The sequence below is a fragment of the Tachysurus vachellii genome, chromosome 4, assembly GCF_030014155.1.
Source record: "Tachysurus vachellii isolate PV-2020 chromosome 4, HZAU_Pvac_v1, whole genome shotgun sequence".
Classification (NCBI taxonomy): Eukaryota; Metazoa; Chordata; class Actinopteri; order Siluriformes; family Bagridae; genus Tachysurus; species Tachysurus vachellii.
In genome coordinates, this window is record NC_083463.1 from 13,423,661 (window position 1) to 13,451,529 (window position 27,869).

General features: G+C 38.1%; 1 protein-coding gene across 2 annotated transcripts in view; it reads left to right on the plus strand.

Annotated features, from left to right (window-relative positions):
- Positions 1-790: 790 nt before the first annotated feature.
- pbx1b (pre-B-cell leukemia homeobox 1b) overlaps positions 791-27,869 on the plus strand; it is a 66,895-nt gene continuing 39,816 nt past the window's right edge. For both annotated transcript variants that reach the window (XM_060867838.1, XM_060867837.1), the window contains exons 1-2: positions 791-1,251; positions 2,947-3,020. In XM_060867838.1, coding sequence (XP_060723821.1) covers positions 1,064-1,251; positions 2,947-3,020 — 262 coding nt within the window. In that variant the 5' untranslated portion in view covers positions 791-1,063. The remainder of the gene's footprint in view (positions 1,252-2,946; positions 3,021-27,869) is intronic.

Below are 27,869 nucleotides of genomic sequence, written 5' to 3' on the forward strand. Positions count from 1 at the left end.
AATCTCTTTTGTTTTCTGTTAATAATTCCATATGTTATTTTGCATAGTAAGATTAACATAGTTTTAAAATAAGATCGTTTCCTTCTGACTAGCTAGCTATCTGATTTACAGGGCACGACCATGCTGTGCACGTTTTTTAAAAATCATATTAAATGAGGGTCTTGTCTTAAGATTGAAAATTGCCATCATGGAAGTAGGAAGTACATTGTGTGTTAAAGCTTAACATTATATGCTTTATCTGATTATTGTGAGACGTTATTTAGAAAAGGCACTTCTTATAATAAAAGCTCAGTAGATTCATGAGAGAGAATGTAGACAGACTCCACCTTGGTAATAACACTTAGCTGTCAGTTATGTCTTGTTATAAAATCCTGCTATTTTATATACTTAATTAAAAAGCACGTGTTCTGCTAAGAACCTAAATATCATCTCCTATGATGGAGCGCTCAGGTGTTTCAATGCTTTCAAAATGCTTGTTTGGGAAAGTTTTGTTAGAAACCAGTGAATGCAATCTAGTGAACCAAATCTAGCATGTGAATGCAATCATAATCGAGTGTAGCATCAGGAAGATTAGTGTATAGTAAGCTCGTTCCCGCGTCTCAATGTCTTCTCTACGCGCCATGATTGACGTTCTAAGAGAAGCAGCTAAGGAGGAGCCAGTGGTTACAACCATCCAATCATGTAAGACGGGTGGAAGTTGATGATGTTCATCCCTCCAATCAGGTAGCGTGGGCGGAATTTATGCTCCATAGTCGGTGTTTGCGCTGTTAACGTGTAACAAAAGCGAGGGGATGGACCGAACTGTGAGCGGTTGCTTGTAAGAGTGTTCAGTCCACATCGCACCTACTGTGATTAACCGGAGCACCGTGAGACAGCTCTCAATTTACGCACGCGCTTCAATTCACTGCTGAAGTCCAACCCGGCCAGTAGAGTTCAGCTCGTATTTCATAGAGTACAGAGAGAAGCTTGTAGGCTTTTTTGTGTGTGTTTACCGCTGACTGGGCGACCGAGACAGACTGAGACGTAAGGTTAGCCGAAACTGCAGGGAGAGGAAGCGGCAGACATGGACGAGCAGCCGCGGATGATGCACTCTCACGCCGGGGTGGGGATGGCGGGGCACCCCGGGCTGCCTCAGCACATGCAGGAGGGAACCGGGGGAGCCGACGGAGACGGCAGGAAACAGGACATCGGAGACATTTTACAACAAATCATGACCATTACAGACCAAAGTCTGGACGAAGCGCAGGCCAGGTAAGCTGTCAAAACACACACACACACACACACACACACACACACACACACACACACACACTCAGTATTTCTGTAAGAGCGAGCCCTCACAATTAAGTTGCATTAAATAGTTTACTTATTAAGTCGCATTAAATATGTAGCTCTTAAAAATATAGCGCACTATAATGATCTAGTCACAGTTATTATTATTATTATTATTATTATTATTATTATTATTATTATTATTATTATTATTAGTAGTAGTAGTAGTAGTAGTAGTAGTAGTAGCAGTAGTATAATTGGTATTATTATTAGTGTTATTATTAGTGTTATTATTATCATCATCATCATCATCATTACTACTACTAGTAGTAGTAGTGTTTTTTTTTTCTTTATTATTATTATCATTACTAGTAGTAGTGTTTATAATAATAATAATAGTAATAATAATAATAATAATAATAATAATAATAATAATAATAATTATTATTATTATTATTATTATTAGTAGTAGTAGAAGTGTTTTATTGTTATTATTATTATTATTATTATTATTATTATTTTGCACGGACACCACTACTAATTATTATTATTATTCATTCATTCATTTATTATTATTATTATTATTATTATTATTATGAATAATAATAATAATAATAATAATAATAATAATAATAATATCAACAGCAGAACTACTACTACTAATAATAACAATAACAATAATAATAATAATAATAATAATAAAAAGAAGACATTTATAATTGGCTTTGTCATCCGATTTGTACCAGTTTCTTACAGTCTGATGTAAACCGCGCTACATATTTTAATATTTATAGATTTCTTTTTTTATTTAAATGTAAGTAAAAGTACAGACACTTAACTAGTGAAGAAAAGACACTTTATTATCTCAGTTAGCTGAGATGGCTGTTTACCTGAACATTGATTAATCAAAGCCGATGAGACCGTTAAGATACTCAAAGTTTCATAAAGTCTATTTTTTTTTTTTTTTTTTAATATTTTATTACATTCACATTATTGCTGGGTGTAGTCCTTATAATCCCTGTCGATATTTATTGACCAAAAAAACACTAGCTCATCAAGTTTCATGGTTGTTAAAGAGCTAGCTAAGCTTTTTTCAGCTACTAATGAAGCTTTCCCGGTTACCATGACGACAGGCCTTTGAACGTGGCTACATCCAACACCGCACGTTACTGAAGTCCACTAAATAGCACGGGTAGTTTACCATAATCACAGGTAGTGTCCAATCTGACAGCACACTTAGTACGGCAGTACGCGGATTGGGACGTGCCCATGCTGTACTGTCGTAAAGACTCTTTAGGACTAAGAGGAGATCGCCGATGAGGATAAATCATCAGTTTAGGATTATTATCAGTTCATCAATATTTATTTTTAACACAAGAACCGTTAATAGACTTAGAAATACTGTTAAATTAATTAAATAATACGTTACATTAAAATAAAACGATTATCAAACATTAATGAGAGTAATACTAATAGTATTACACGGCTGTATATATTAATATATTTATAATAATAAATACAAAATACGTGGCGAGCTGCAGGTAATAGTTCATGAACGTAAAAGCGAGTAATATTTTCAGCAGTGGCCGAAGGTGTCTTCATCATCGAGCACAAAAGGCGGGAAAATTACAGCGCGAGCTTCTGATCACGCGCACCTTTTACTTTTTGTTTTAGGAAGCACGCGCTGAACTGTCACAGGATGAAGCCCGCGCTCTTTAACGTTCTGTGTGAAATAAAAGAAAAAACAGGTCAGTCATGTTTTATATATATTACATTTATATATTATTTTTGTAATGATCTCTTCACTTAGGCTATATTTAAAAAAGGTCAGGTTTAACTTTAACACGCTCTCAGACTGTATACATAAATAACTGTCTTTGGTCTGGTGTTTTTTTAAATGATAGATACTAATGAAATATATATTATATTAATATTAATATTAGTTTTCTGATGTGACTTTGAAGAAAAGGGTGTACAACATCATGGAGGCCTAATTTAAGTTTAATAATGGATATAAACTGAAGGGAAGCACAGGACAAGTCTTTGGGTCTCAATGTAGTCACTGAATGTTTCTTTCTTTAAGTCTTTAACAGTTTTAATAAGTTTCACATTAAAAGTGAAGTCTTTCTTTTTCCTTTTTTCCTTCTTTTTTCTTTCTTTCTGTCTTTCTTTCTTTCTTTCTTTCTTTCTTTCTTTCTTTCCTTCCTTCAATTTTCCTTCCTTCATTTTTTCCTTCCTTCTTTTTCCTTCCTTCCTTCCTTCCTTCCTTCCTTCCTTCCTTCCTTCCTTCCTTCCTTTTCTTCCTTCCTTTTTATGATACTATTTGAAGTAACTAAGTAAATAATAATAATAATAATTTAGCCTCTATTTAATGGTCTACTCATTCACATCTTGTTGATCAGATCTCTTTTAGCTAAAATGTTTCCCCATATGCAGACAACTTTTTTGCTTTTATACTTGCTTTGTATTTTAAAGTGTATCTCTATTTAAAATGCAGCAGCAGCTAAAGTCCGTACGTACCGTCACGTCCACTCGTAGCCGGTAAACACTTTGTTTGATTTGTCTTTGTAGCCGTCTCTCTTGCAGCTGGAAATATCTCTTTGTGTACAGATGTTTCTGCCTCGCTGCTCTGTCAATGTATTTTACTCTTCGCTGTTTCCTTTGTCACGTTGTTTTGTACATTCTGGCTTTAAAAGCTGCAAGAGTCAAATGCATAACGTGGCGTAAAATTTGCCCTGCATGATTTTAAGTGTTTAATGATTAGGCTGAATTACCAGGTGGCAGATTTCCTGTGTGTGTATGTGTGTGTGTGTGTGTGTGTGTGTGTGTGTGTGTGTGTGTGTGTGTGTGTGTGTGGATTTAAACATTCAAGGGATTCATTTGTGATGTGTCCGTTTGGTGATAACCATGTTCCAAGTCTTTCTCGCTGACAATATAAAATGACACGAGCAATCTGAATCTCATACCAAATAGACTTCAGACTTGCAAGCTCTTTTTATTTTCACCTCTGGAGAGACGGCACAGCACTGAATTTGCGCCTGAGACTCCATCACGGAAAAGGCTCAGGCATTTTTCACAGTTATTAGTGCGTGAAATAAAATGGATGGAGATATCTAAAGGAGATATCTTTCTTTGAATTTCCCTTCCTGGCCAGATAGCTTCAGCACGAATGCTGTAGTTTATTCAGCTTTCTCGACTGCTTAGCTGCCCTTTCGTTACATTTGCATAGAAGACAAACTCCTGTGTTGCCTTTCCCGTTCTCTCTGTCTGTGTTGTTTTGCAGCAGCAGGGGGGACGTAGCTATGCACAGAGTTTTTCACTCCCTTTTCTGGTTCATTCAGAGTTTGAGCTTAGGGTGACATGGACCTATTGCCTAAAGCTCACCTCCTCATTTCAAGCAGTGGTTCTGTGGCTCACAAGTCAAAGCTGGAACCCAAGACTATGAGACAGCTCAGGTATATACACTGTGCTCACTGAGTGATGGGGCTTTAAGAAGGTTTAGATTTGAGGTGTATTTGTTTGCCTCTCTTGTTCGAGAGCTCTCTTGGCATGTGTGTTTAGTTTGGACGAAAAATCCTGTAGGGGAATCCCACAGCCGTCCTCATTCCTCCCTGCTTCTCAACGGAGATTAGGCCGAGCAAAATATTTAGCTCTACCATCGTCTGGGTTGAGATTGTAGGAGGGGGAAAAAAGTGAAGTGTCTGCATTTCTTGTACAAACTTCTTTGAGTGTTGAAATCCATAAGATCCAGCTGTTTGAGGTTTTTGTGTTTATTAATGCAACACGTTAGCGCCGTGATTTACAAGGAGTGAAGACTTTCAGAAGCATGTTCTAGCTCAACGGCTGTCTCTGCTCGAAAAAGTGGGAGTTAAAAGGAGTTTATAATTATTTTTAAAGTTGTATTATATTGTGGTTTATGGTTAATTTTTTTTAGTACATTTTCACCCAAAAAAGTTTTTTAGTCTGAGTGATAGTCCTGTCCACCATGTTTGACAAGTGTACATTTTTAAGTCCCATCTGTTGAAAATTAGGAAAATGTTTTCTATAATCTTGGTATAATGTTTTTACTCACTCCAAATAAGGAAGCAGGTTGGAGGTTAAATATTAAGTAAAAATGCAAAAGTGATTTGGTACATGACAAATGATTTGGTATTATGTTATGATTTTTATTTTCAGTATTATCAGTACTTAAAATATGATTCAAGCGTTCACATACCCTTGTGCATACAACAAACAGCTCTCAGAACCACACTGGAAAAAAGTATATATACAAGTTTATACTCTTCTACTTGACTCAGGGTAAGAATCATGAACATCAGGAGAAAAACAGTGTTAATTTTACCATACTGCAATATGTGAACACTTTTAACACCAAAATGAATTGACATTCATGTCAAGGTTGCCCAGTGAGATTTTTCACCTATTTATTTAGTGAATGTTTCAGAAGTTGATATTTTAGGCATTTTTGGATATACAGATATAGGTGAAAGTGACTGATTAATCATTTTTAGTTACAATATAATTTATGATAGCGTTTCATTAGTTACCGAGCGATCTAGAAGATAAGCAGCTATAAAAACAGTGTGTTTATAAGATTACATTCCTCTATTTATGCTAGAATGAGCAAATGCCATACATCGTCTACACAGTTTGCTTTCCTATTATATAAGCATTGTTTTAACTATAGCATAATAGGATTTATTAATAGGAATCTTTAAGTGAAAAATTCTTTCTAGTACTTTATGTATAACTGAAGCACAGTTAGCATCATTTTAACCAGATGTGTTGTATCCCAGTTATGGCTGTGGGGTTATTTTTAATAACTGTGGCTTCATATATTATAAACGTATATCCATTATTAAACAGCAATAAAATATAAATCAGCTTTAACATTTGAGGTGACAGACTAAAGTGAAGAAGGCCACAGCCCTGTAGAATTGTACATTCTACCTCAATTAGCACATCAGTTAATTACTGACTACTGCATGAGCTGACTTTGGTGTGTTAGAGGAATGAAACCACAAATCTCTGTGGAGCTTTAGTCCTCCAGGCCCTCAGGCTGACACTCCTGCTTCACATTCTAACCCAGCAAGAACATTTATATTGTAGTGATCAATAGTGGCTCATTGTTTAAGCAGCGTGTATTTTTTTCTGTGTACATAAGTTTGTATAAACAGTGAGTTTGACTGGTAGTGCTGTTCACATCACTGCGTTTATTTTGTGCTCACATGTATGCATATGATATACTCAAACATTTTATGTGTGTTCTCTGTGCTCTTTTCCCAGTTAAAATGACTTTTATATCAGTTTTCTGAAAATTTGTATAATTGGTGCTACCTACGGTGGTACAGTCTTCATGCTCACGAGGCTAAAAGTTCTTTTGTAAATTCTTGATAAATGTATGGTGAAGCAGCCTTTAAAACATTACAGCGTATTTTGCAGAAACAAAATAGCATGAAATCCCTGTATTATAGTGACAATCCTAACCCTGAGCAGATATTCAGCTATTAACCACCTTTTTTTGCCTGTCCAGACACACGCGCACACACGCACAAGCACACACACACTCACACACACATGCTTGTGTATTTCTGGATTTTTATAATGTGTGTAAATACACAGTATAGTTAGACAATTATAAGGCCACAGCATGATGCACTGTATGTAAAGAAACTTGAGCAGTTAACAATATATTCATAATATGAACGATAAAATGTTTTAACTTGTTTTTACCATGGTTAATTAAAATATTTTATATCATAATGAAATTTGTTTGTATGTTTTTGCAAACATTTCAGATAGAAAATTTTAAATACAAAATCAGTTTTTCACAGTTACCTACTGTATCTTGTGATCCAAAACACAGCATGAATTAGCTGAAGTACTGTATGCGTTTCACTTTTGTGATTTACAATTTTAATTTTAACTGCTTATACATACTGATGAAGTATTACTACAAACAGCGTCTTGTAATCCAAGAAAGGTAATGTATTTTTGGCAGAACATTGTTGCTCTGTCTCATTTGTTATTTGTTGGATTTCACCAAGGTGTGTTTGTGTGTGAGTGTGTGTGTGTTTTACGCTAAACTGGTGTGATATTCAGTGCTTGCAGTGGAGTGTATGCATGGTGTGAGGGCACAACCTGATCTTTTGACCTACACTTTGTTTTTCTATTCTTCCTTACTGACTATGTATACTGATAGAAGTAGGATTTTCTTAGTCTGATTTTTCCCCCTCTTCACTTTTGACACTCTGCTCTCCTGAACTCAGTCTGTATGTTCATTCCTCACATATTTTCACTCTCAACTCTCAAAAGTGAACAGAGTGTTGTTTTACACACAGCTTCTCAAATTGTGTTCTCATTCACGTTTCATACTTGGTGCATTACTTTCCTGTAGTGTGTTTGTTATTATTATTCTTGTTCATGCCGGTTATGGACTACAGTATCAGCATGAGACAGGGCAAATGTATTTGTAATGTAAATTTATATTCAGTGTACCTTATATAGACATTGCATTTTTATCTAACCATAATTATTTTTTTTATCATGGTTTATATCATGATAATGTTTTAAATGTTCTAATATTCAGATAAAATGATAGCAAAAAACGCTAGGTGATTTTCAACTAGAGGGCATTCCATCATCATCATCATCAAAACTGAGTTAATATCTTGTGCAAGAATGATGTAGATTCCTGTAGACTTTGTAGAATGTATGCAATGGTAAATTGAAGCTGTTTTGCAGTTTCATTATGGCTGAATATATAACAACCTTTTACATAAGAACCTTTTTAATATATATAAGATATAAAGAAAGAAAGAAGCTTTTAACAGTTTTTGTCCTAATTTAAGTTTAAAAATATCATATTGTCACTAATCTGTACTTTTTGTAACATTTCTTCAAGTTTATCTACAAAAAAAGACCTACTATATTGAAAATGAATGAAACGATACATATTTATTATCACTGAGTTCACTGAGCCACTTCAAGTAAAAGATAAAAAATAGGTTTATGTATTTTAAAAGAAATAAAAAATAAGCTAATAAATTTTTGGATTCGTGCTAATCACATCTATAAATACATGATATGACTTGCTATTCTTGTGTTTTAATTGTAACAAATTGGCACATTGTTATTCCTTATTACTAGAACATGTCTAGCTGCCTACTGTAATGCCTACTGTAATTATACAGTACATTTCTGTCATTATCTCATTATCTTTGTCTATATATATATATATATATATATATATATATATATATATATATATATATATATATATATATATATATATATATATAATGGTGATGGGCTGATGTCCCAGTTAGAGTTTATTCCCAGTGTCTCTGTGATGAGTTCAGTGACCCTCCTGACCGGGGTAAAGCTTTTACTAATGAATAAAATAATAGTCAGTGCTGTGGCTGTAGCTTAAAACTTTTTCCCCAGCCCAATTGTTTAAAAGCAGTGCCATATGCCATTTAATACAGATAGAGTGATGTACTGAACACCATCCTATTAGGCAGTTTTTGTTATACTGAAATAAATTTAATTTTAGTAAGGAAGAGGAAGAAGGAGAAAGGTCTCCTGGTAAACTCTGCTGAAAACAATGACCGTGCCTTGTCAGAGTGCTTCCAGTCCCTGGAGCTTTGACGACTTTCCAAAAATACCAGCCCAACTCCACCTCTCTCTCTCTCCCCCTCTCTCTCTCTCTCTCTCTATCTCTCTCTCTCTCTCTCTCACACACACACACACACACACACAGAGACTTTAACACCACTCACAAACTCTTTCGTTACTCCACACTCCACACTGCAATGACATAACCCAGGCTTGCACTTGAAAGGAGAAAGTGCAAATGTTCTTTGTTGTGTGTGTGTGTGTCATTTTTCGGGTTTTGTCTCTTCTGACACTTAGAAGCCCGTCTCAGAGGAACAAATGCTTGGATCTCCAGGCACTTACGGATGGTGTCAAGGAGTGTGGTTGCTTAGCGTCACATGCATGCCGCTTCATGACACTGCCTTGAACCTTGGCTAAGAAAAAAACAAACAGGAGAATGGCAAGAGTTGAGTAACAGTCGCACTCTGCTCCTGGCATACATAAATAAACAGGATACAAATAGTTTCTTGAGTTCCAGTTTCACTTCACACGCTTTCCTAATTCGCTCTTTTTCCCCTTTCATAAATGAAGCCATTATGGAAACTGTTAACACACTCAGTGACTTTTTCATTTTCCCTTCTCGTTTTTCTCCACTTAAACTCCACCGAGCAACGTCGAAAATGAATTACGTACTAAATCAATTCATTTTCCTTTTCTTTTTTCAATATGGAGTTTCTCATAGCTTCATAATCAGTAAAGTCCTGTCCTCAGGTTTCTGGAAATCGGACTTGTAAACAAACGCCACCTGAGAAAGATTGGAAATGAAAAGGAGCTGTAAACATCTTACATTTGTTATAAATCTAAATCTTATAAACCTGCGTCAAACCACAGCAGTCGAGACAGACTAGCCTGCCGTTTGATTTTATTCCTCTTCTCTCAACAAAGAGCCTGTTTTCCAGCGGAGTGTGTTTGACCAGCGTAAGGTTTCACGCCCTCGGGAACAACCCATTTATAAGAGCGAGCTGTGGGGTGATGTAATGTTATTTTTTGAAGGGTGAGAATGGGGTGAGGAGAGAGGGCGACAGAGGAATATTTGACAAGGCTGAAATGAGCCAGAGATCTGATTACCATGAGACTGTGCTGCGTTTTGCACAGCGTTAAAGGTGACAGTAGTCATAGTATACGGTTACTGCTGTATAGCTCATTACAGCTGGAGTAAATCATTTTAGCAAGGCCTCTCAGTCAGCACCGTTCACTTCATGGGAACCAGGGCGCACGCTGAAATAAAATACACAGTGCAATTTCATCACGGTGGTTTTAAAACAGTGACCACTAACGTATGGTTGACACCACGCCAAGGAAAAGAACAAAACTAAGAGCAAGGTGTTCTTCTGCTTTAAAATTTAAGCCAGGCTGAAAAAAAAAGTAATGGAATTCTTTAACTAAAATGATTAGGTGTTCAGTTACAAAATTTCACTGATTTAGAGAAATACAGAAGGAGAACAAATTTAAATCTGTTTTATCCATCTATACTCACATGGTATAAACCTTTTAAACTTCAACTTCAAAATATGGAAGATCATTTAAAAATATATTTTAAAAAAAGCTAATATAATAATATAAATATGGATAAATAACAAGGGGCACGGTGGCTTAGTGGTTAGCCCGTTCGCCTCACACCTCCAGGGTCGGAGTTCGATTCCCGCCTCCACCTTGTGTGTGTGGAGTTTGCATGTTCTCCCTATGCCTTGGGGGTTTCCTTCGGGTACTCCGGTTTCCTCCCCCGGTCCAAAGACATGCATGGTAGGTTGATTGGCATCTCTGGAAAAAATTGTCCCTAGTGTGTGATTGCGTGAGTGAATGAGAGTGTTTGTGCCCTGCGATGGGTTGGCACTCCGTCCAGGGTGTATCCTGCCTTGATGCCCGATGATGCCTGAGATAGGCACAGGCTCCCCGTGACCCGAGGTAGTTCGGATAAGCGGTAGAAGATGAATGAATGAATAATAAACAACAAGTGAAAAAGTTTTAATAAATGAATCTGACTATTTGTTAATTACTATTTGTTTGGTTCTAAAAGTAGCAGCAGGCCCACTGATGATCATAGAGAAGGGAAATGAAATGATCGTTTTACACATTAAGGCTTCTGCTAATAAGTTTATGTTTAAACTATAAATATGTGTTTTTATGTAAAACTATAACTAGTGGAAAGATGTTTTTAGTCAACGATTTCACAATTCCCCTCGCTTATAATAACTTTTTCATCAAATTCCAGTGATGACAATATGATAATGTGCAATACAAAAGAGATAGACAAGTTCTGCAGTGGTGCTGTGTAAGGTTATGAGTAGCACTGTATAAAATATTGTTTCTTAAATGTTATCACGCTGTTGATCTTTGCAGATCTTTACAGATTTTTTATTCTGCGAGCACCTCTATGAAGTTCTACATAATTTGTTTTCTGCTCATTGATAAATGGTGGCACTAGTGTGATCCAACACAAAACAATTTTTTTGGTCAGATGAAAGCTGGGCACATCTTTAACTGTGTTACACCAAAACATCATCAGTTGGTTTTAGTATGTTGCAAGAAATATCACAGATGTTCTGTGCAGCAGTATAACAGCAGTACACTTTTTCTGTACATATCATTGGTGAGTTTAATTCCCTGGACAGTTAGAGAGCTGTGTCTGAGCTATAAGACTGTTAACCTTTGACAGTGCTCAGCCCTATGCTTGGATTAGATTCTGCCATGTTCTTAAGTGACAAAAGAATAGGCTCAAAAATCCAAATGAATCCAATTTTGTTGCTTTATGTTCTGTTATTGTCTACAGATTGGATTAAAAGTGGTTCTGATATGAGCAGTTCATCTCCTTTACATATGTGCAAGATGTTTTGAAAGTAGAAACCTGCATTAAGAAATATTGAATAAGTTAAACCATTTAATTTGCACGATATGTTTACAAATGAAGTCATGCAGTAGAGCTCCTGATGGTGATACAGAAGCTGGTAAACTTGCAAGCTGTGCAATTTAAGAGGAATAAAAATACGACTAATACAAGCAGTACTTCTGCAGAATGTGTGAGACTAAAGATATTAAGTATGAACGATGATAGGAAGCCGATGAACAAGAACTACACAGTTACTGAATTTCATTTTATGTCTTTATCTTTATAAAACGTACATTCTATAAGAGCAGATTAATAATTATCCCTGATCATTAATATTCACCTTATTTATGATGATATACATAATTTCTAATTCACATACGTTTTTTTAATCTTTTAAACAATGTAGCCTATTTACCTGTCCTCAGTGCTAACACTTTAAACCTTTCAATCCTGCATTCAAACCTCTTTATCATTTTCAACCCTGCATTTATAGACAATAAACTAGATAGTAACCGATATGAATGTCCTTTATGTATGTCTAACCAAGCAGCAAAAAAAAAACAGCAGGCCTAAAGATTTTGCTTAATGATTTGATCCTCTGTCTAACACTGCCACTTCATATGCTGTCAAAATTGTGTGTCTGAGCACACACACACACACACAAGTGTGGCCTGATGTTATAAAAGGAGGGCTTTCTTTGCTCTATCGTCCACCAGAGTGAGGGAGAGATGGGCATCACAGCTGTTTCCTCAGCCACACGGGCTAATTATCCTCCGAGCGGAAACGCTAAAACCTAATTCTGCGCATAATAGATACACACACAAACACACACACACAATCGCGCTCACATATATAGAGCCATTGTAACAAGTGTAAATTTTTTTGCAAGCGTGGCTTTTCCAGCGTTTGTGTCTAAAATGCGATTAAGCAGAGCAGCAATCGTGGAGATGGATGTCAAGACAGACACCGCTCACATTTAGCATGTTTAGTATTGTTATCTTGGAGCATACACCAGAGCGCAATCGCATTACCCTATGAATTATGCAAATTGTCAGCGGCCTAATTGAGACGTGTTAATCATATTAAGAAGCTTAATTGCCAAAATTCAGCCCTGATGCAATTTGGTAATTAACTATGACATCGAGTTTTCACTGCAATTGATTGAGAGCTCTCGGATGAAGCTGTCTACATGTGCAAGCATGTGTGTTGGCATGAAAGGAAAAAAGCTCCTGGTCAGAGTCATGCACATGTTTGGAATCCTGTGCTTGCATGAATGGAACCATTGTCTTTGATTCTATTAGAATATATAGCATTTTAATATTTATAGAAATAGATATGTATCGCATAAAGAGATGAAACTGGCTGAAACTGGTATCAGTGGCTGGCTGGGGTTCTTATCAGCTCTAGCAGTCAATGCTGCCTCCATATTAGCTGAATGCACAGCGTTCAGCACATCACAAGCGCACAGTGGAGATGTTATCACTCTGCTCTGCTTTCCTTTTTCATAAAGCCATTTTTAACCAGCCGCGTGGGTAAGAAGCTCGGCATTCCTGCTTTCAACCCCCCGCATCCTTAATGCGCTACACGTTTAATCGAATCTTCAAATTTGTAGCACGTTAAACCGGCGCTCTCTTTTACGAATGCGGTTGCCATACCAACCCCCGTAGGAGTTCATTTTCTTTAATGTGAGATTCGGAATCTCATTTCCTCTTCTCCCTCTCGCTGCTGCTGTGAGACACCAATGGGCCTACCAAACCCTCACACGCACACAGACACACACAACACACACACACAAACACACACTGAGAGAGAAAGAGAGAGAGAGAGACGCAGTGGGGAGCAGGGTGAGAGAAAGAGTGGGAGAGGCCTCTCTCCACGTAGTGGAAATGACACAAATTAATATACACAACTTAAACCAGACCAAGATTAATGGCCGCCTTTCGCTGCAGCTTAGTCCTTCCGTCACTCGCCGGCTGCTCGTCGGACAAAATCAACACTAATCAACATTTATTCCACTTTCGCCCTGGGCTCTTAGGAGTCTGCCAGGACCACCCCCCCTCCCCATTCCTCCATCCTGCCATCCCTCCATCCCTCCACCTCGCCACGCTTTTCACCTCTCATCCACCTCGTCCATACATCACCGTACTCCCTGTCTCCCTCTCACCACCCTCTCCCTTCAGGCCACATTACAGCTATGATAGATTTTCTCTTTTCATTTGCATCCGATATTTAACGTCATAAAACGTTTGCTTTGACATGTCTCTCTCTCTCTCTCTGTTTCCCTGTCTCTCCCCATTTCCTATCATTTTCCTGTTTTTCCATTTTTCTGTTTTTCACAATCTTTCTCTCTCTTTCTTCTCTAAGACTTTTAGTCTTCTGTTGCTTTCATTGTTTTTCTTATTGTTTCTTGAACTCTAATCCTCCCCCTGTCTCTCCTTCTTTATGCGATTCTTATGGTTTTATAAATAAAATGCATAAAATGAATTAAATGTGGCGTGATTAAATGTTGACAATATTATAATGTAAAAATGTAATATTAGCATGTGTCTAGTCTTTGACATAGTGAATTATTTTAAGCAGTGTGATGATAAGATTCTTTGTTCTTGCATGTGTCTGAATGTGCATGAGTGTGTATTTTCTTTATACTAGATGATAAAATGCACAAGGTACCATTACTGCCACCAGAAACAGACATTGTAGAGTCACTCTGCAGCCGCTTAAATGATTTAACTATCATCACATGCTCTCTCTCTCTCTCTCTCTCTCTCTCTCTCTCTCTCTCTCTCTCTCTCTCACTCACACACACACACACTTTGACCCAAAGCTAATATTCTGTGAAGCTTGCTCTAATGCATTGAAGAACCAGATGTTACGAGCATGTCATCTGATCCAGATGTGGTGTCTGCCCTCTAAATAAGTATGCCAAAAAATACAGCCTGGTAGAATATTTGCTTCTTATCACTGTACACGTGTTTGAGTATAGGGTTTGTCTTTATGGCAAAAATACCATATCCTGATACTTGAAGGCTTTTCAGGATACACAGTATGTATTTTAATATTTAAATGCGCTTAAATAACAATGAGCTAGCAAAACAGTATAGTCATATAAAATTACATTATTATTTTTTATAATTATTAATGTGAGTAATGGGTACATGCTATAGAACTCAGTGGTCTTATTGCATATTGGTCGTTATTGAACAAACCACATTTTTTTCTCTTGCTCGTTATGCAAAAAACATGGCTAGTTGATCATGAGATTTTCCCCTAAAGAATCTTTCTCTACTCCTCGTTCTCTCTCTTTCACCCCCTCCCTCCCTCTCTCTCTCTCTCCCTTGCTCTCTCTCTCTCGCTCTCTCTCCATCTCTTTCTTGTAAGGATGTGCCCATCTATGCAAATCGCTCATAATTAGACATGTTAATATATGGCGGTAATAAGCCGCTGTCTCTCATTATGTCTGCCTGTCTCCCTGTTGTGTTGAGGAGGAAAATGTTCCTGAGGAATAACATTACCTTGAGCTCAGTCCTCTCATTGCACACTGCAGAAACACACTGCTAAATGGGTTTTGACTTATTGATACCTTAGCTACTGAACCCTTTTTCTTTGTCTATACAATCCCGATATCTGTGTTCTAAGTATTGGCAGATTCAGTACTGGCTTCCAATCACTTTAATAACTGCAGAAGCTCTTAATATTTAGCAGGAACAACTGGAGAGGTTTATATGGTGCTGAGATGAGGTCACAGTTTGCCATTATTTGCTTTCAGCTAATGATGAGCTTAACGCAGAAATATTGATTTTCATTGAGATATTTTGCAGAAGTTTGCATTTCAAAAGAAAATTGTCAGTCACCATTACACACATTAAACAATACCAGTGGATCAGAGCTTAAAATATTGCAGGCTTCTGTAATATCAATGTTTCAAAGATATACTGTATAATTATAATAATATTTATAAACACAAATGAAAGGCTTTTTTAGGAGGCTTTGGCTTAGGACATCAGTGCTGTACACATATATGTGCATAAAGATTGGCAGAGTTTTTTTTTATGTGCACGTATATTGTACATCTGATTATTGGCAATTGTGTAATAGATATTAAAAACAAATAGGATATAAAAAAGGTGGTGGCTACTGCTGACATGTCATCAGGGACTAGTTTTGTGACTTTCTGCTGTGGTGTGCTTCTACCAAAACTGACACCAATTAACGGCATGCCTAGCTCGACGAGAGTCCCATCGCAGGTGTGTGCGTGTGTGTGTGTGTGTGTGTGTAGGTCTTAAAATAGCCCCTCAGCACACGGCATCAGTGGCAGGGGAACATTTTTTCGAGGAAGTGTGCAGAGCCTTGTGCCCCCCCTCGAAAGGAAGCAAATGTTCTGGAGCAGAAGAGTGCATTGCTTTTGGCCCCTGTCCCAATACACACACACACACACAAACACACAAACACACAAGTGCCATCTCTACCATGGTGTAGCCCAGGAGAAACAAAGCTTCAAATATAGGCTCGAACTGACACTGAACATACGCTAGAACTAACCCCAAACACATATTCTCTCTCACATTCATTCCTGCCAGCCAATCACAAGGAGCAATTGTGATTAGTGCAAATGTAAGAGGTGGGACTTGTTTAAAGGGACACTAGGTGGAATATGAGCTCCAACAGTTACAAGCTAACATACAATAACACTTTGTATTACTCACATAAATGAAGCTCTGTCTCACAGAATCTCTGATGACTGACTGATTCTTATTTGTTAGGTATCTCCAGGTCTTACTCCAACATGGGATTAGCTATGGCCAGATCTAATGTTTTATTTCTTTTATTTCTTAGCAGATTGCAGTGTATTAGAGCGCACAGTCAGGGCTGAGCTGTTTTAGAAAATTAATCAAACCATCAAAATTGAGAAGTCACTTAATAAGAAGAGAGTAATGCCTTGATAATTATCATAACCAATGTTAGCTTAGTTTACTTAGTTTAGTCAACATAATAATATAAGCAGACAACATTTAATATAATCCGGCAAGTCATAATTGTAAGAAAGATTATTTATTTCCAGCGAACAGCATACAGCATTTTAGAGATATAAGAGGCTTGGGAATTTACTTTTTAATAAGAAAACTTGTGTTTTCCTCACTCAAATTTTGCACATTTATCAACATTAATATTGATATTGATTGACAGATAAATCTCCTGTAATAGTAGTGATAAAATCCTGTCTGTAGTGAGTGCTAGCTTTGTTCTGTACAGCGCATGCTCAGCAGTTCAGCAGCGATCATCCTGTCGAATGCTGGCAGTGCTGCAGCAGCGGGAACAGGTGCTTCTTGTTTGGGAAGGTCACTTCAGGACTCTGCTGTTGGAAAGGTTATGATCCGAGGCAGTGTGCTGACATCAAACACTGCCAAGTTAAGACACTAACACACACGCGCACACACACACGCACGCGCACACACACACACACACGCACACACTTGACCCCATTTTATGTCATGTACAGTAGATATGGAGTCACTTTCATAGATAATCATAGAGTTTTACTCCATTAGAATTAAGAGTTCAGAGAGATGAGATACTTTCATATCTTTTTCTGCAACTTCCTCTTTATTTTCACCTTCTCTTGCTCAATCATTCCCTCGCTTTTTTTATCTATATGTCTCTCTCTCCTTTCCTGTTTTCTATTTCTACTTCTCTCTCTCTTATGCTGGTAAAGCTGCCCTGGCATTTTTATGACCAGTGGCCTAAAATGCAGGCATGAGTCATGTGGATAAGGGCGTGCGCACGCACACACACACACACGCACACGCACACACACTTACTACACACATAAGCAGCTCCAGCAGGTGGAAACCCTGAATGAACCAACGTGGATTTAAACTAAAGACTAATGAATTAGATTAAAAAATAAGTTATTTTCTTTACTTATTTTATTGCATCCCCATTGTGTTTCATGCAGCTCTCTAGAATAAAAGCTGAAATCTGAGTGTGACAATAGATACGTTCCAGTAAATGGTAGATGAGATACTGCAGTGTTCAATCCTGCACAATCATTTTGTAGTGAACCTGTCACTATTCCTTTTTTTTATATGAGAATAGTTACACACTGTTTGTGTTCATTAAAGGACAAAGGCAACTTGAGGACAGCTGTCTTTCAAGGGTCCTTATTTCAGACATATCTAAAGAAGGAGCATGGCATGAGTTTTTCCCTGTCTCTATCCCATAAATCTGTTAAATTTGAAATGAGAGGCCCTAAGGTTCATTCACAATTAAAATGTTGGCCAATGAAAACAGATGCTAGTATTTTTAAAAAATACAATATAGTAAGTGTAATAAAACGCTAGGCATTTATTGTGACACGAAAATGTAATATCAGCACAAGCCTACTCGTGGCTTTGGCCTCCGGCGCATCATTTTGCCCGAGATGCCAAACGGTATTCATAATGAAAATGCCATTCGACGGCACTGTCAGCATCCCCTCGTCACAGTTTCATCAGCCCGCCGCTGTGTATCTAATTGTTTTTTTTTCTCCCCACTCAGACTAGACTGCGTGATAACTCCATATTCTGACAGAAGGCGAGAGATAAAGCGAGGTTAAGAGTTTGGAGGATAACGTAACCTTGATAAAACACTTGTCTCAATGACGCTGATCTTCTCCATCCATCTTCAGCCGTCATGAAGTATGCAAATGGGGCGTCGGCGAGAGCTAAAACACCACCGCGGTTAAATGGGCCATTTCAAATGCTTTGCGCATCACACTGACAAGCACATTTCCCCCTCACGATTGTGCCACTACACTGCTCTTCCTCCCTCTTCTCCTTCGTCTTCTTTTATTTACACCTTTCTCCTGTTCATCTTGCTCCATCCTTCAGCACTTTCACTTTCCCCCTCAGCCTGCTTCACAAATTAGAGATATACAGCCTGGTGTCAGGATGGCTACTCATAAAATATTAACAGCGTGTAGAGAGTTTTGTGTCGCTACATTCCTCTTCATTTTTAACTCCGTCAGCACAAGCCGTGGCACAGTTATTTGTGTATGCTCATCTGTTTTAATACCCGGTTTATACAAGGCCATGTTCACCAGCTATCTCTCCACTTATTCACTTTGGGGCTTTCACAGCTAACATATTTTAAGCTATATTTTTAGACCCAGAGGTTAAAAAATGGTGCAGGTAAACCCCTTCCGCATGTGATTGATTATTATTTATTCATCCATTTCATAAATTTTCTGTTTTATTGACTTGAGGACTTAATGTAAAGACTGTATAATCTCTCCTTTACATACTCTTTTACATTCCAGTGATAACCAGTATATAACCATAACCATAAACATATACTCTGTATAAACTCTTCAATATAATGGTAATTCATAATTCTCAGCGTAAGGCAAAGGATGTCTGTGCCCACTGAGGTAGCTGCATAAGATGTCTTTAAAGCTGCTCAAAGGAAATCTGTATTATACATTGCACTATAAAAAATGCAGTTTTATTTAAAAGAAATTTTATGTCAAAATGACTAAGCAAGGATGATTTCAATCCAAACTAAGCAGCTGAAGTTTACGGGCCTTGCTCACAACCTTAGAAGAGGATCTCCGGCAGGAACTCAATTTGGCTGGAAGTTATGAGTTTCCCTTAGCTATTACCAACAGTGGCATCATAGCTCTGGTATGAAACTAAATAGGTAAACAATTTCGCCTGAAATTTGGGCTAGGGGTATATTGTAACTTTGTCGAAGCTAGTATCTAATATAATATTCTTTTTTTTTTTACCTTAATTTTTCCTAATTAATATTTCTGTGCATGTCAAATTTTTAGTTGTTTTTAGTTCATTAAGTTTATGTTGATCCATTGCTCAGTCATAAGGTAAATTATCTCGATAAGTAAAAAGAATACACGCATATTCAAGCCCAGTGATTAACATGTCTGATAAGATATTATATATAATGATACAGCCAGTAACATGTGCTGACAGCGTGTAGGAGAAGTGTGAGATGTCTGAAAGACGTCTTCCAGAGATGATTGATTTTATATCTCATCTGTCTAGCTCACCATGCTTCTCAAAGTAGTTGATGCCAGTGGGTAGGGATTCATCCTGAACTTTCTTTTCATTGGAATATGAACTACTGAAGTCTGTCATTACATTTTATTTGTTTTTTTTTCACCCCAATTAAATCAATACTAGATCTACTCTGCAAAATGAAGGTGAAGGCTATGACAGCTTTCCTTTGCATCTTTTCAAACTGCTATGAACACAGTGCCATAAGGCAGCTAAACTTGGAACCAGATTTTATTATGGCACACTGGGCATGGGGTAGAAATACACACTTATACATTCCTAGGATACTGGCTTGTATGATAATCATATCAATCCTTTATTACTGTTCCACCAATACCCACACTTCCTGCAACTTCTCTGAAGCAGGTTGAGATTTCTCTGACTAGAATCCCCTTAAGACTGAGAGGAATTAGGGCTGCGCTTAAGTGGGTGGAGAGGAGCGGCATGCTGACAGAACGTTTATTAATCAGCTCTGACGCGTTTGATTGTTATTCATTTCCTCTGACATGTCCCATTGTGTTGATTGTCCCTCCGTTGCCCATCTAGTGACAGACGGCAGAAACCGAAACGGCATAGAACAGACGAATGTTTATGATCTATGGTGGAAAATACACATGTTATATGACTAAATGCTGACAGGAGTGTTTGATCGACAGTAGGCCAGTGCAGCCTCTCTCTCTGTGATCAATCACAGCTCATCTACAAACCAGCATGAGCAGTAAATCACAAGGATGCTCTGTTTTGAGATTCAATCCTGTAGAAATGAATTGACTTTGTTTGCATGCAGTGGATCCAAAAACAACAACAAAAAAACATTCCCACCCTAATTCTCCACTAGAAAACAAACCATGCACAATTACAATTACAAAGGTTTTGCATGCAGTAACACAAGAGTGGAAGAAAATCACAGTAAACAGTGGTGGATGAGTTAATGAGCTGAATCCTCCCAGCTCGTTCCTCCTCTCCCGTGTGTTAATGATGTAGCCATGCTCAGGTAACTGTCAGCAGGCCGTGATTAATTAAAGTCGAAACTAGGCCAATTTGTCACATTCTTCCATGTGGTCAGAGGGAGAGAGCGGTTTATTGGTGTCTCCTCTTTTGTCCTTTCAGCCACATTCTTTGTGTCACTCCCATTTGAGAAGTGTTCACCTGATAATGATAACGCTCTTGTTAATAACAATTGTAGAAAGCTACAATTCTTGTAATAATCTAATTGAATAGTATTATACGATATTATACGAAAGAATTCCATCAATTACAAAATCATGTTCGTCATGTGATGTTATTGGCTATCTTTTGTGTTTCATTTATACTCTTTATAATGATCAGTATTGAGACAACAATTTAAATTAAGTAATTAATTTAATTCTACCATTTTTCTACTGTAAAATGTATAGCAATTGTCTAGGTTAGTCAGTCCCAAATTGTCAAACTGGTTTGTATGTTGCCAGGAAGTCTACGATTTTATTTTGTTACACTGATGAACATCAGAAGCCACCACTTTCCAAGTCGTTATATTTATTATTGCAGACCAAGTTAAAGTGCTTTGTAGACTCCTTCCAAAACATATCCTCATGCTGGTATTTACAGATCAAGTTATATTCATATGATAAATTGGTGCCCACTGGGTCACTATAAATTATTACAAAGTTCAAGGGGTTTCAGGATTCAAAAAGAATCAGAACTATTGGTTGAGGTAAGATATAGTACATTGCTAAGCACAAACAAAGCAAGAGATTTTTACGACAGTTTTATCAGGAATTCAGCTGATTCTCTTAGTTTCCTTGATCAGCAATAGTATTGTAAAAGCCGGCCCACTCGGTGACAAGGACAGGCTCTCCAGTGATTCTCTCATGCTCATATCCATGTAGTCATCCAAGCAGATGGCTGTCAAAAATTTGTTTTCTTGTTTATGGCTGAGACTTATAAAAAAAAGTGGTCTCCTCTAGACAATGTTTTAGACACAAAGCCTCACTTTGGACAGGTCTCTTTTTCTTCTCTTTGGGCAAAAGTTGTTAATAAGGCAAGTTTTACTTCAAGAGGTTTGCATCTCTACTTATGATAATACATACACATTTTGATATGTGTTCAGTGATGTAATGTATAAAGATAAGAAATTAATCAGTACCATACAGCAATTTCAAGCTGGTTTAATGAGATTCGATGTCATGCTGTGTAATCAGTAGTATTCAAAGTAAATGCTAGCTTTAAGCCCATCACTGTTATAAAGCCATTTTCTTTCACTTTTTTTCTGGTCCTGAATTTAAAAGAGTCGAACCCTGCTTGTACATGTGTATTTTTGCATATAAATAAAGAAGTACAACTTGCCAACATCCATCTTGCCAACATCCAAGTAATTTTTGTCTCCACTCCCCTGCTGTTCTACCTGCCAGTGTGTGAAGCCTTTACACTGCAGAGTGACACAAAATAGCAGGAGCCAAAGGACTAATGCAAACCCCCATCCAGAACTCACCTCTCTCTTTTCACTTTTCCATTTCAACCCCCCCTCACCACACGTCCTTTTAGCGGCCAGTCCGATTGATCTGTGGTGATCCGGAAAAGGATCGCTCTATATTTAATGTCTTTCAGCGCTGCTGTTTCAATGGAGGCAATTTGACGTTAATAATTTAATTGCAAACGTGTTTCTGGACAGCATTATAATGGATAGATATTTTTTTTGTTTCCTGAATGATGAGTGATACACTCAGCCACACTCACACATGCACAGTCTCATTTCTCTTTATAATATGCACGCAGCGCGGCTCTGCCGCTGATCTTTCAGGGTCTTGAGGTCCTCGGGCTGAACTTTCTCTGTCCCTTCAGTGCGAGCCGTCAGAGCTGACAGTTCTCATGTTTATTTCATTGTGTGTGTGTGTGTGTGTGTGTCTGTGTCTGTGTGTCTGTGTGTGTCTGGGCCGTCTCGTTTTCCCTCTAGCCTGCGATGTCATTAACGGCGGGAGAGAGGAGCCTGCAGTGGCGCGCCTAATGAATTCCACTGCGGCTTTCTCTCTCCCCACCTCGTTACCCTGGCTCAGGGTGTCAAATTAAAACGGCTGGAGAAAAGAAGAAGGGATGGAGGTTGAGGAGAGAGTGCACACTTGGTAGGGGGTAGTGGGGAGAGAGGATGTTATAATGGTTATGAGGTTTCAGTCTTCTGGTCTGTAATGAAATCTGAAGTCAATAATTAATGTTCACCTGCTATTTATTTTACTTCTGTTCATTTAGGTTATTTTATAAAGTAAGCCTATTTTAGAAAATGTTATGGTTAAAAAAAACAGGTCTTTGTGTTCGTTTGCACATATATGTCATATGTCAACAAGCAGAAGCACCACCCCTCACCATCAGAAAAAAAGAGCAGACTCTAACTCAGTATTAGAGACAATCTTTTGAAATGTTTACAAGACAATCATGGTCACAGAAACCGCTCACCTGTCACTTATATCTCCTAATACCATGGCATAAACAACAACTTAGTATGAGCTAATATTTATACTTTGCATAGACAGCATAGAACATGTTATACGTTACAGTGTAAGTATTTTAATTATAAGCTTTAATGTCAATGAGGTAGGTACGAAGAAGTAAATCATGTACAAAGCATTCATTTGTTTAAACAATGAGAAGCGGTCATGTTTAGATAACACCTGTCCCATATTGAGAAAATAACTCCATTTCATGGTGGTGCTCATTTGTTATTCACTGATATCACAATGATTTGTTGGTTGTTATCTAGTACATAATGTGCTAAGGATGACTAGCATGATATGCATACTGTTATCCACTTTTTCAATCATTAATCAGCATCACTTTCATATTCTAAATTTATCATCTCGAAATTTATATCGCCTCCCTTGTTTCATGATCACTATAAAGTTACATGATAGGAATTTGTTTATATCTTAGATTCTGTCCTCTACTCCAGCTTCTTCTTAGACTCAGCAGCTTTTAGCATGCCCTGCTAATTGCTGTTTGCCGTGATTTAGATGTCACTGAAGGAAGCGTGACGAGGGTGGACGTGTTATTGAGTTGTGCACTAAGAAAAGCTTCACTGCAGTCTGTAGTTGAAGAGAGAGAGAGGGGTAGAGAAAAAATACTGCAAAAGCATTCAAAGATGTTTTGGTAGCAGCTAGTGCTGCTCAGCCCATCATAGCACTCACGTGAGCTGCTGATGTTAATCATTTGGTCTTATTCTAGTGGATGGTTTTCACTGCAATTGTATTCCAGTCAGATGTTGTTCTTGTGATTTAGGCCAGCAGTTAAAGAAACACTTACACTTTTGCTAGTGTATAGCACATGCAAGGCTAACAATCCAACGTGAGAGTGTGTCCCTGTAGACCTGGTGCTGAAACGGCCTGTGTATCTCTTTCTCATTTTCTCTCTCTCTCCCTCTCTCTCTCTCTCTCTCTCTCTCTCTCTCTCTCTCTCTCACGCTCTCTCTCTCTCTCACGCTCTCTCTCTCTCTCTCTTTCTCTCTCTCTCTCTGTGTGTCTCGCTGACAGCACTGGCAGATGGAAAATGGTGTCAATCAATTCGTCTGAGCTGTGTGCCTCCTTGGGGAGGAGTGTGTTTGTGTGTGTATGTGTATGTGTGTCTCTGTGTGTGTGTATAAGCGTGTGTGCGTGTGTGAGCAATGGGGGAGGTGCCGATAAGGGCTGCAGCAAGGTGCAGGCCTGGTGGTGATGATTCAGACCACCATGATATCAATACACACTGTTATGAATCAATTTTCTCCAGCTTTGCAGACGGCTGTATTCCCACTGTAATGTCCTGATAATAAAGCTAATTGTGTACATGCTGGATGGGTGATGTTCCTCAGACGAGTAGAGGAACATCTTCAACACTTTAACACATGTCCACAGCTACTGTTCTCAATTCCATATCGACTTTCATAGGAAGTATCTTTCAGTATGAATGCTGAGGAAATGACTGAAAGCAGTGAAGACAATAACACTGTAGAAAGGTAAGATATCTCATTATTGCAGAAGAGTGATGTACTGAAAGCTCAGAAAAATGAAGCGTGAACATCAGAGGGCACTGCAGACACTAATTAACATGAAAAGGTAAAGGGAGGCTTTAAAATCTGTGCATGTTCCCATGGAGTCTATTCTGCCATGTGACCTCTGATAGATATCTGTTATTCATGTTTACTGCAAAAGATTACAATTTTAAGATATTACAGTGCAAGTACATGGTAAATTGTTTAAACATGGAGTGTGCAGTGCATGATTTGAAGCATAATCCAAAATTATTGGCACTTTACTAAAATGATCTTAAAACTATTGTACATCAGTCAAGGTTTCAGGGTTCAAGACTGAATCATTCCACAATACTGATTTTGACCTGAACTGCAAGGTCTTCAGAAATGCAATCCATTTCTGTGCTGATGAATATTATTTTCGGGGTCATACTGTGTGAAAATGATTACTAGGTGGTCATGGGGACTTGTCCAGTCACATAGATTTACAGTTGTCAGGCATTTTTGCACTGGTCTGTTTAATGGTCATGTGTCCTGCAGGTCTGACTGGCTATAGCTGAAGTAACACGTGGCTCTTTGCGGTGTATATTTCCCCGCTCCTTTACGCAGTGATCTGTGCTGCTGTGAATCACCTTGGCACTTCCAGCCCACGGCTTGTTAGTCTAAAAGAATGTCACGGGCTAATTAACGACGCGTAAATATCCTCGAATGGGGCCGCATTTGCATGTTAAGAGAGATTTGTGGGATCGGAGGCATGATATATTTTAATTAAGGATTAATTGAAAAATAATGGGAATTTGATTTTGCGTGGCATGCCGGGTTTGGATCATGAGCCGGCGTCTGCTGTGAGCTCATCAGTGCAATATTGAGCACCAGAGAGAAAGACAGAGACACGAACCTCTCAAGGTCTTCTTAAAACAACCCCCCCTTCCCTGATCTCAACCCACACACACACACACACATACACATACACACCTCCTCTAGCAGCAGGAGTGGCCCTTGTTTGGCTTAATTAAACCCCTGCTCTCTCTGCCTCTGTCTCTCACTCTGTCTGTTTCCCCTTTGTCTCTCTGTCTCTTTCTCTTCTTTTCATTTCTCTCTCTCCCTCTGTTTCTCTCTCTCTCTCACCCTCTCTCTCAGTGAGTCGGCTGAGAAGCATAAGACACGCAACACTAGTTGTGCAGGCAATTATGTTAATGGGATGCTATTAGGCCATGATTCCGTATGAGCGATCGGGGAGAGCAAGTGCCTCGCCGGTGGAGACGATAACGCGCAGCGCTGCTCATTGATACTGCTCCAGCAACATCATTAGCATAACGAAGCCTTGCTGCTAACGAGGGGTGGGGCCCATCCGCCTGTGAGAGGAAATGCAGAGGCTTATCCATCCACACGACTGCATGTTATTTTACTTTCAACTTTTCAACTATGGCATTAAGTCCATAGTCCTTCTCATGGATAAATGTTCATGGCTTGCATTCTTCCCATATTGCCACACTGTTTCCCAGGTAAGCGACGCACATGCACTCAGCCATCCACACAATGTCAACAAAAACATGATTAATCAGACCAAGCCACCTTATTCCATTGATCAGTGGTCCAGTTTTGATGCTCACATGCCCAGTGTAGGTGTTTTTAGTGCTGGACATGGGTCAGTATGGGACTGATCTCCACTGTCCTGTGTCATAGCCAGCATTACATTTTTATTAAGTTGTGCTACTGCAGCACTTTTGTGGGATCAGATTAGAAGGGCTAGCCTTCTCTCCCCTGTTGTCAGTTCACTGGTTGTCCATACTTGGAGCAATTTTGGTTGGTACTAACCCCTGCATACCAAGAGCACCTCACAAAACCTGCAGTCTAATCATCGCAGTCTGGCCCTTGTCAGAGTTACTCTGATCCTTATACTTGCACATTTCTCCTGTTTCCAAAACATCAACTTTGAGAACTGACTGTATTCATGCTGCCTAATATATCCCACCCCTTGACAGGTGCCATTGTAATGAGATAAGCAATGTTATTCATTTCACCTGTTGTTTTAATGTTATTTATCTATCTATCTATCTATCTATCTATCTATCTATCTATATATATATATATATATATATATATATATATATATATATATATATATATATATATATATATATACAATGCTTAACATTTCCATAGCATAAATGAAGCACAGCATTGAAAGAGGATTACTTAACAGCCATTAATACTAACTCTGTAGTACTTTATTTCTATGCAAGCTTTAGATTATCTGCACATTTTTTTGGTCAATATCATGGTACAGAGCTTCATAATCATAAAGCATTAAAAAAGCACTGTAATATAATTCACATTGATGCATCGATTTAGTTCTAAGACGTTTCAGTTTTATTCTCCCACATCCATTTTTGTGTTTATGTGCGTGACAATGCCATATATACCATGTATGCCATGTTTGTGTCTGCATGTACAGACCACATATGTGTCTCGAGCTCATGTGAAAATAAGCAGCCGAACAGCTTAGGCACAGCGCCTAAAGACTGTACCTATATGACAAAGTATTAACAGTACATCATTAATTGTTGTTCAGTACACAGCAGAATAATCACACCGCAGGAGTTCAGCTCTCGTTTTTGTGAGACAAAGCATTGTACCACTCTGTCTAAACCCACCTGGAAGCATAAAACTACTGCAAAGTTATACTGCAAACTATTGCTAAATCTCTAGTCTGTGAAATACATATTCAAAGTTTTTAATCAGGTTTCTGAATATATTTGTGAGGTGTCATCTTCATATAAAATGTAAAATGTCTTCTTAATCAGCAGCAACTCAATGAGCACAGACAGTGTGTGGTCAATGACACGTTTGTTTGCTCTAGCTTGCATTAACCATTAAAGTTTGCCCAAATCCTCGTAGACCAGTCTAATGCCTGAGTAGATTTGGACATCCCCCTCATGTCTTTATCATATAAGCTGAAAGAGATTAGTAGATGCTTTATGAGTAATATAGGAGATAAATAAAGAATTATCATATGCAGGGGTCTATAAAATGGAGCTAAAAAATAGAAGGATAGTTGAAATTGAACAAAGATTAAAATGAGTAAATA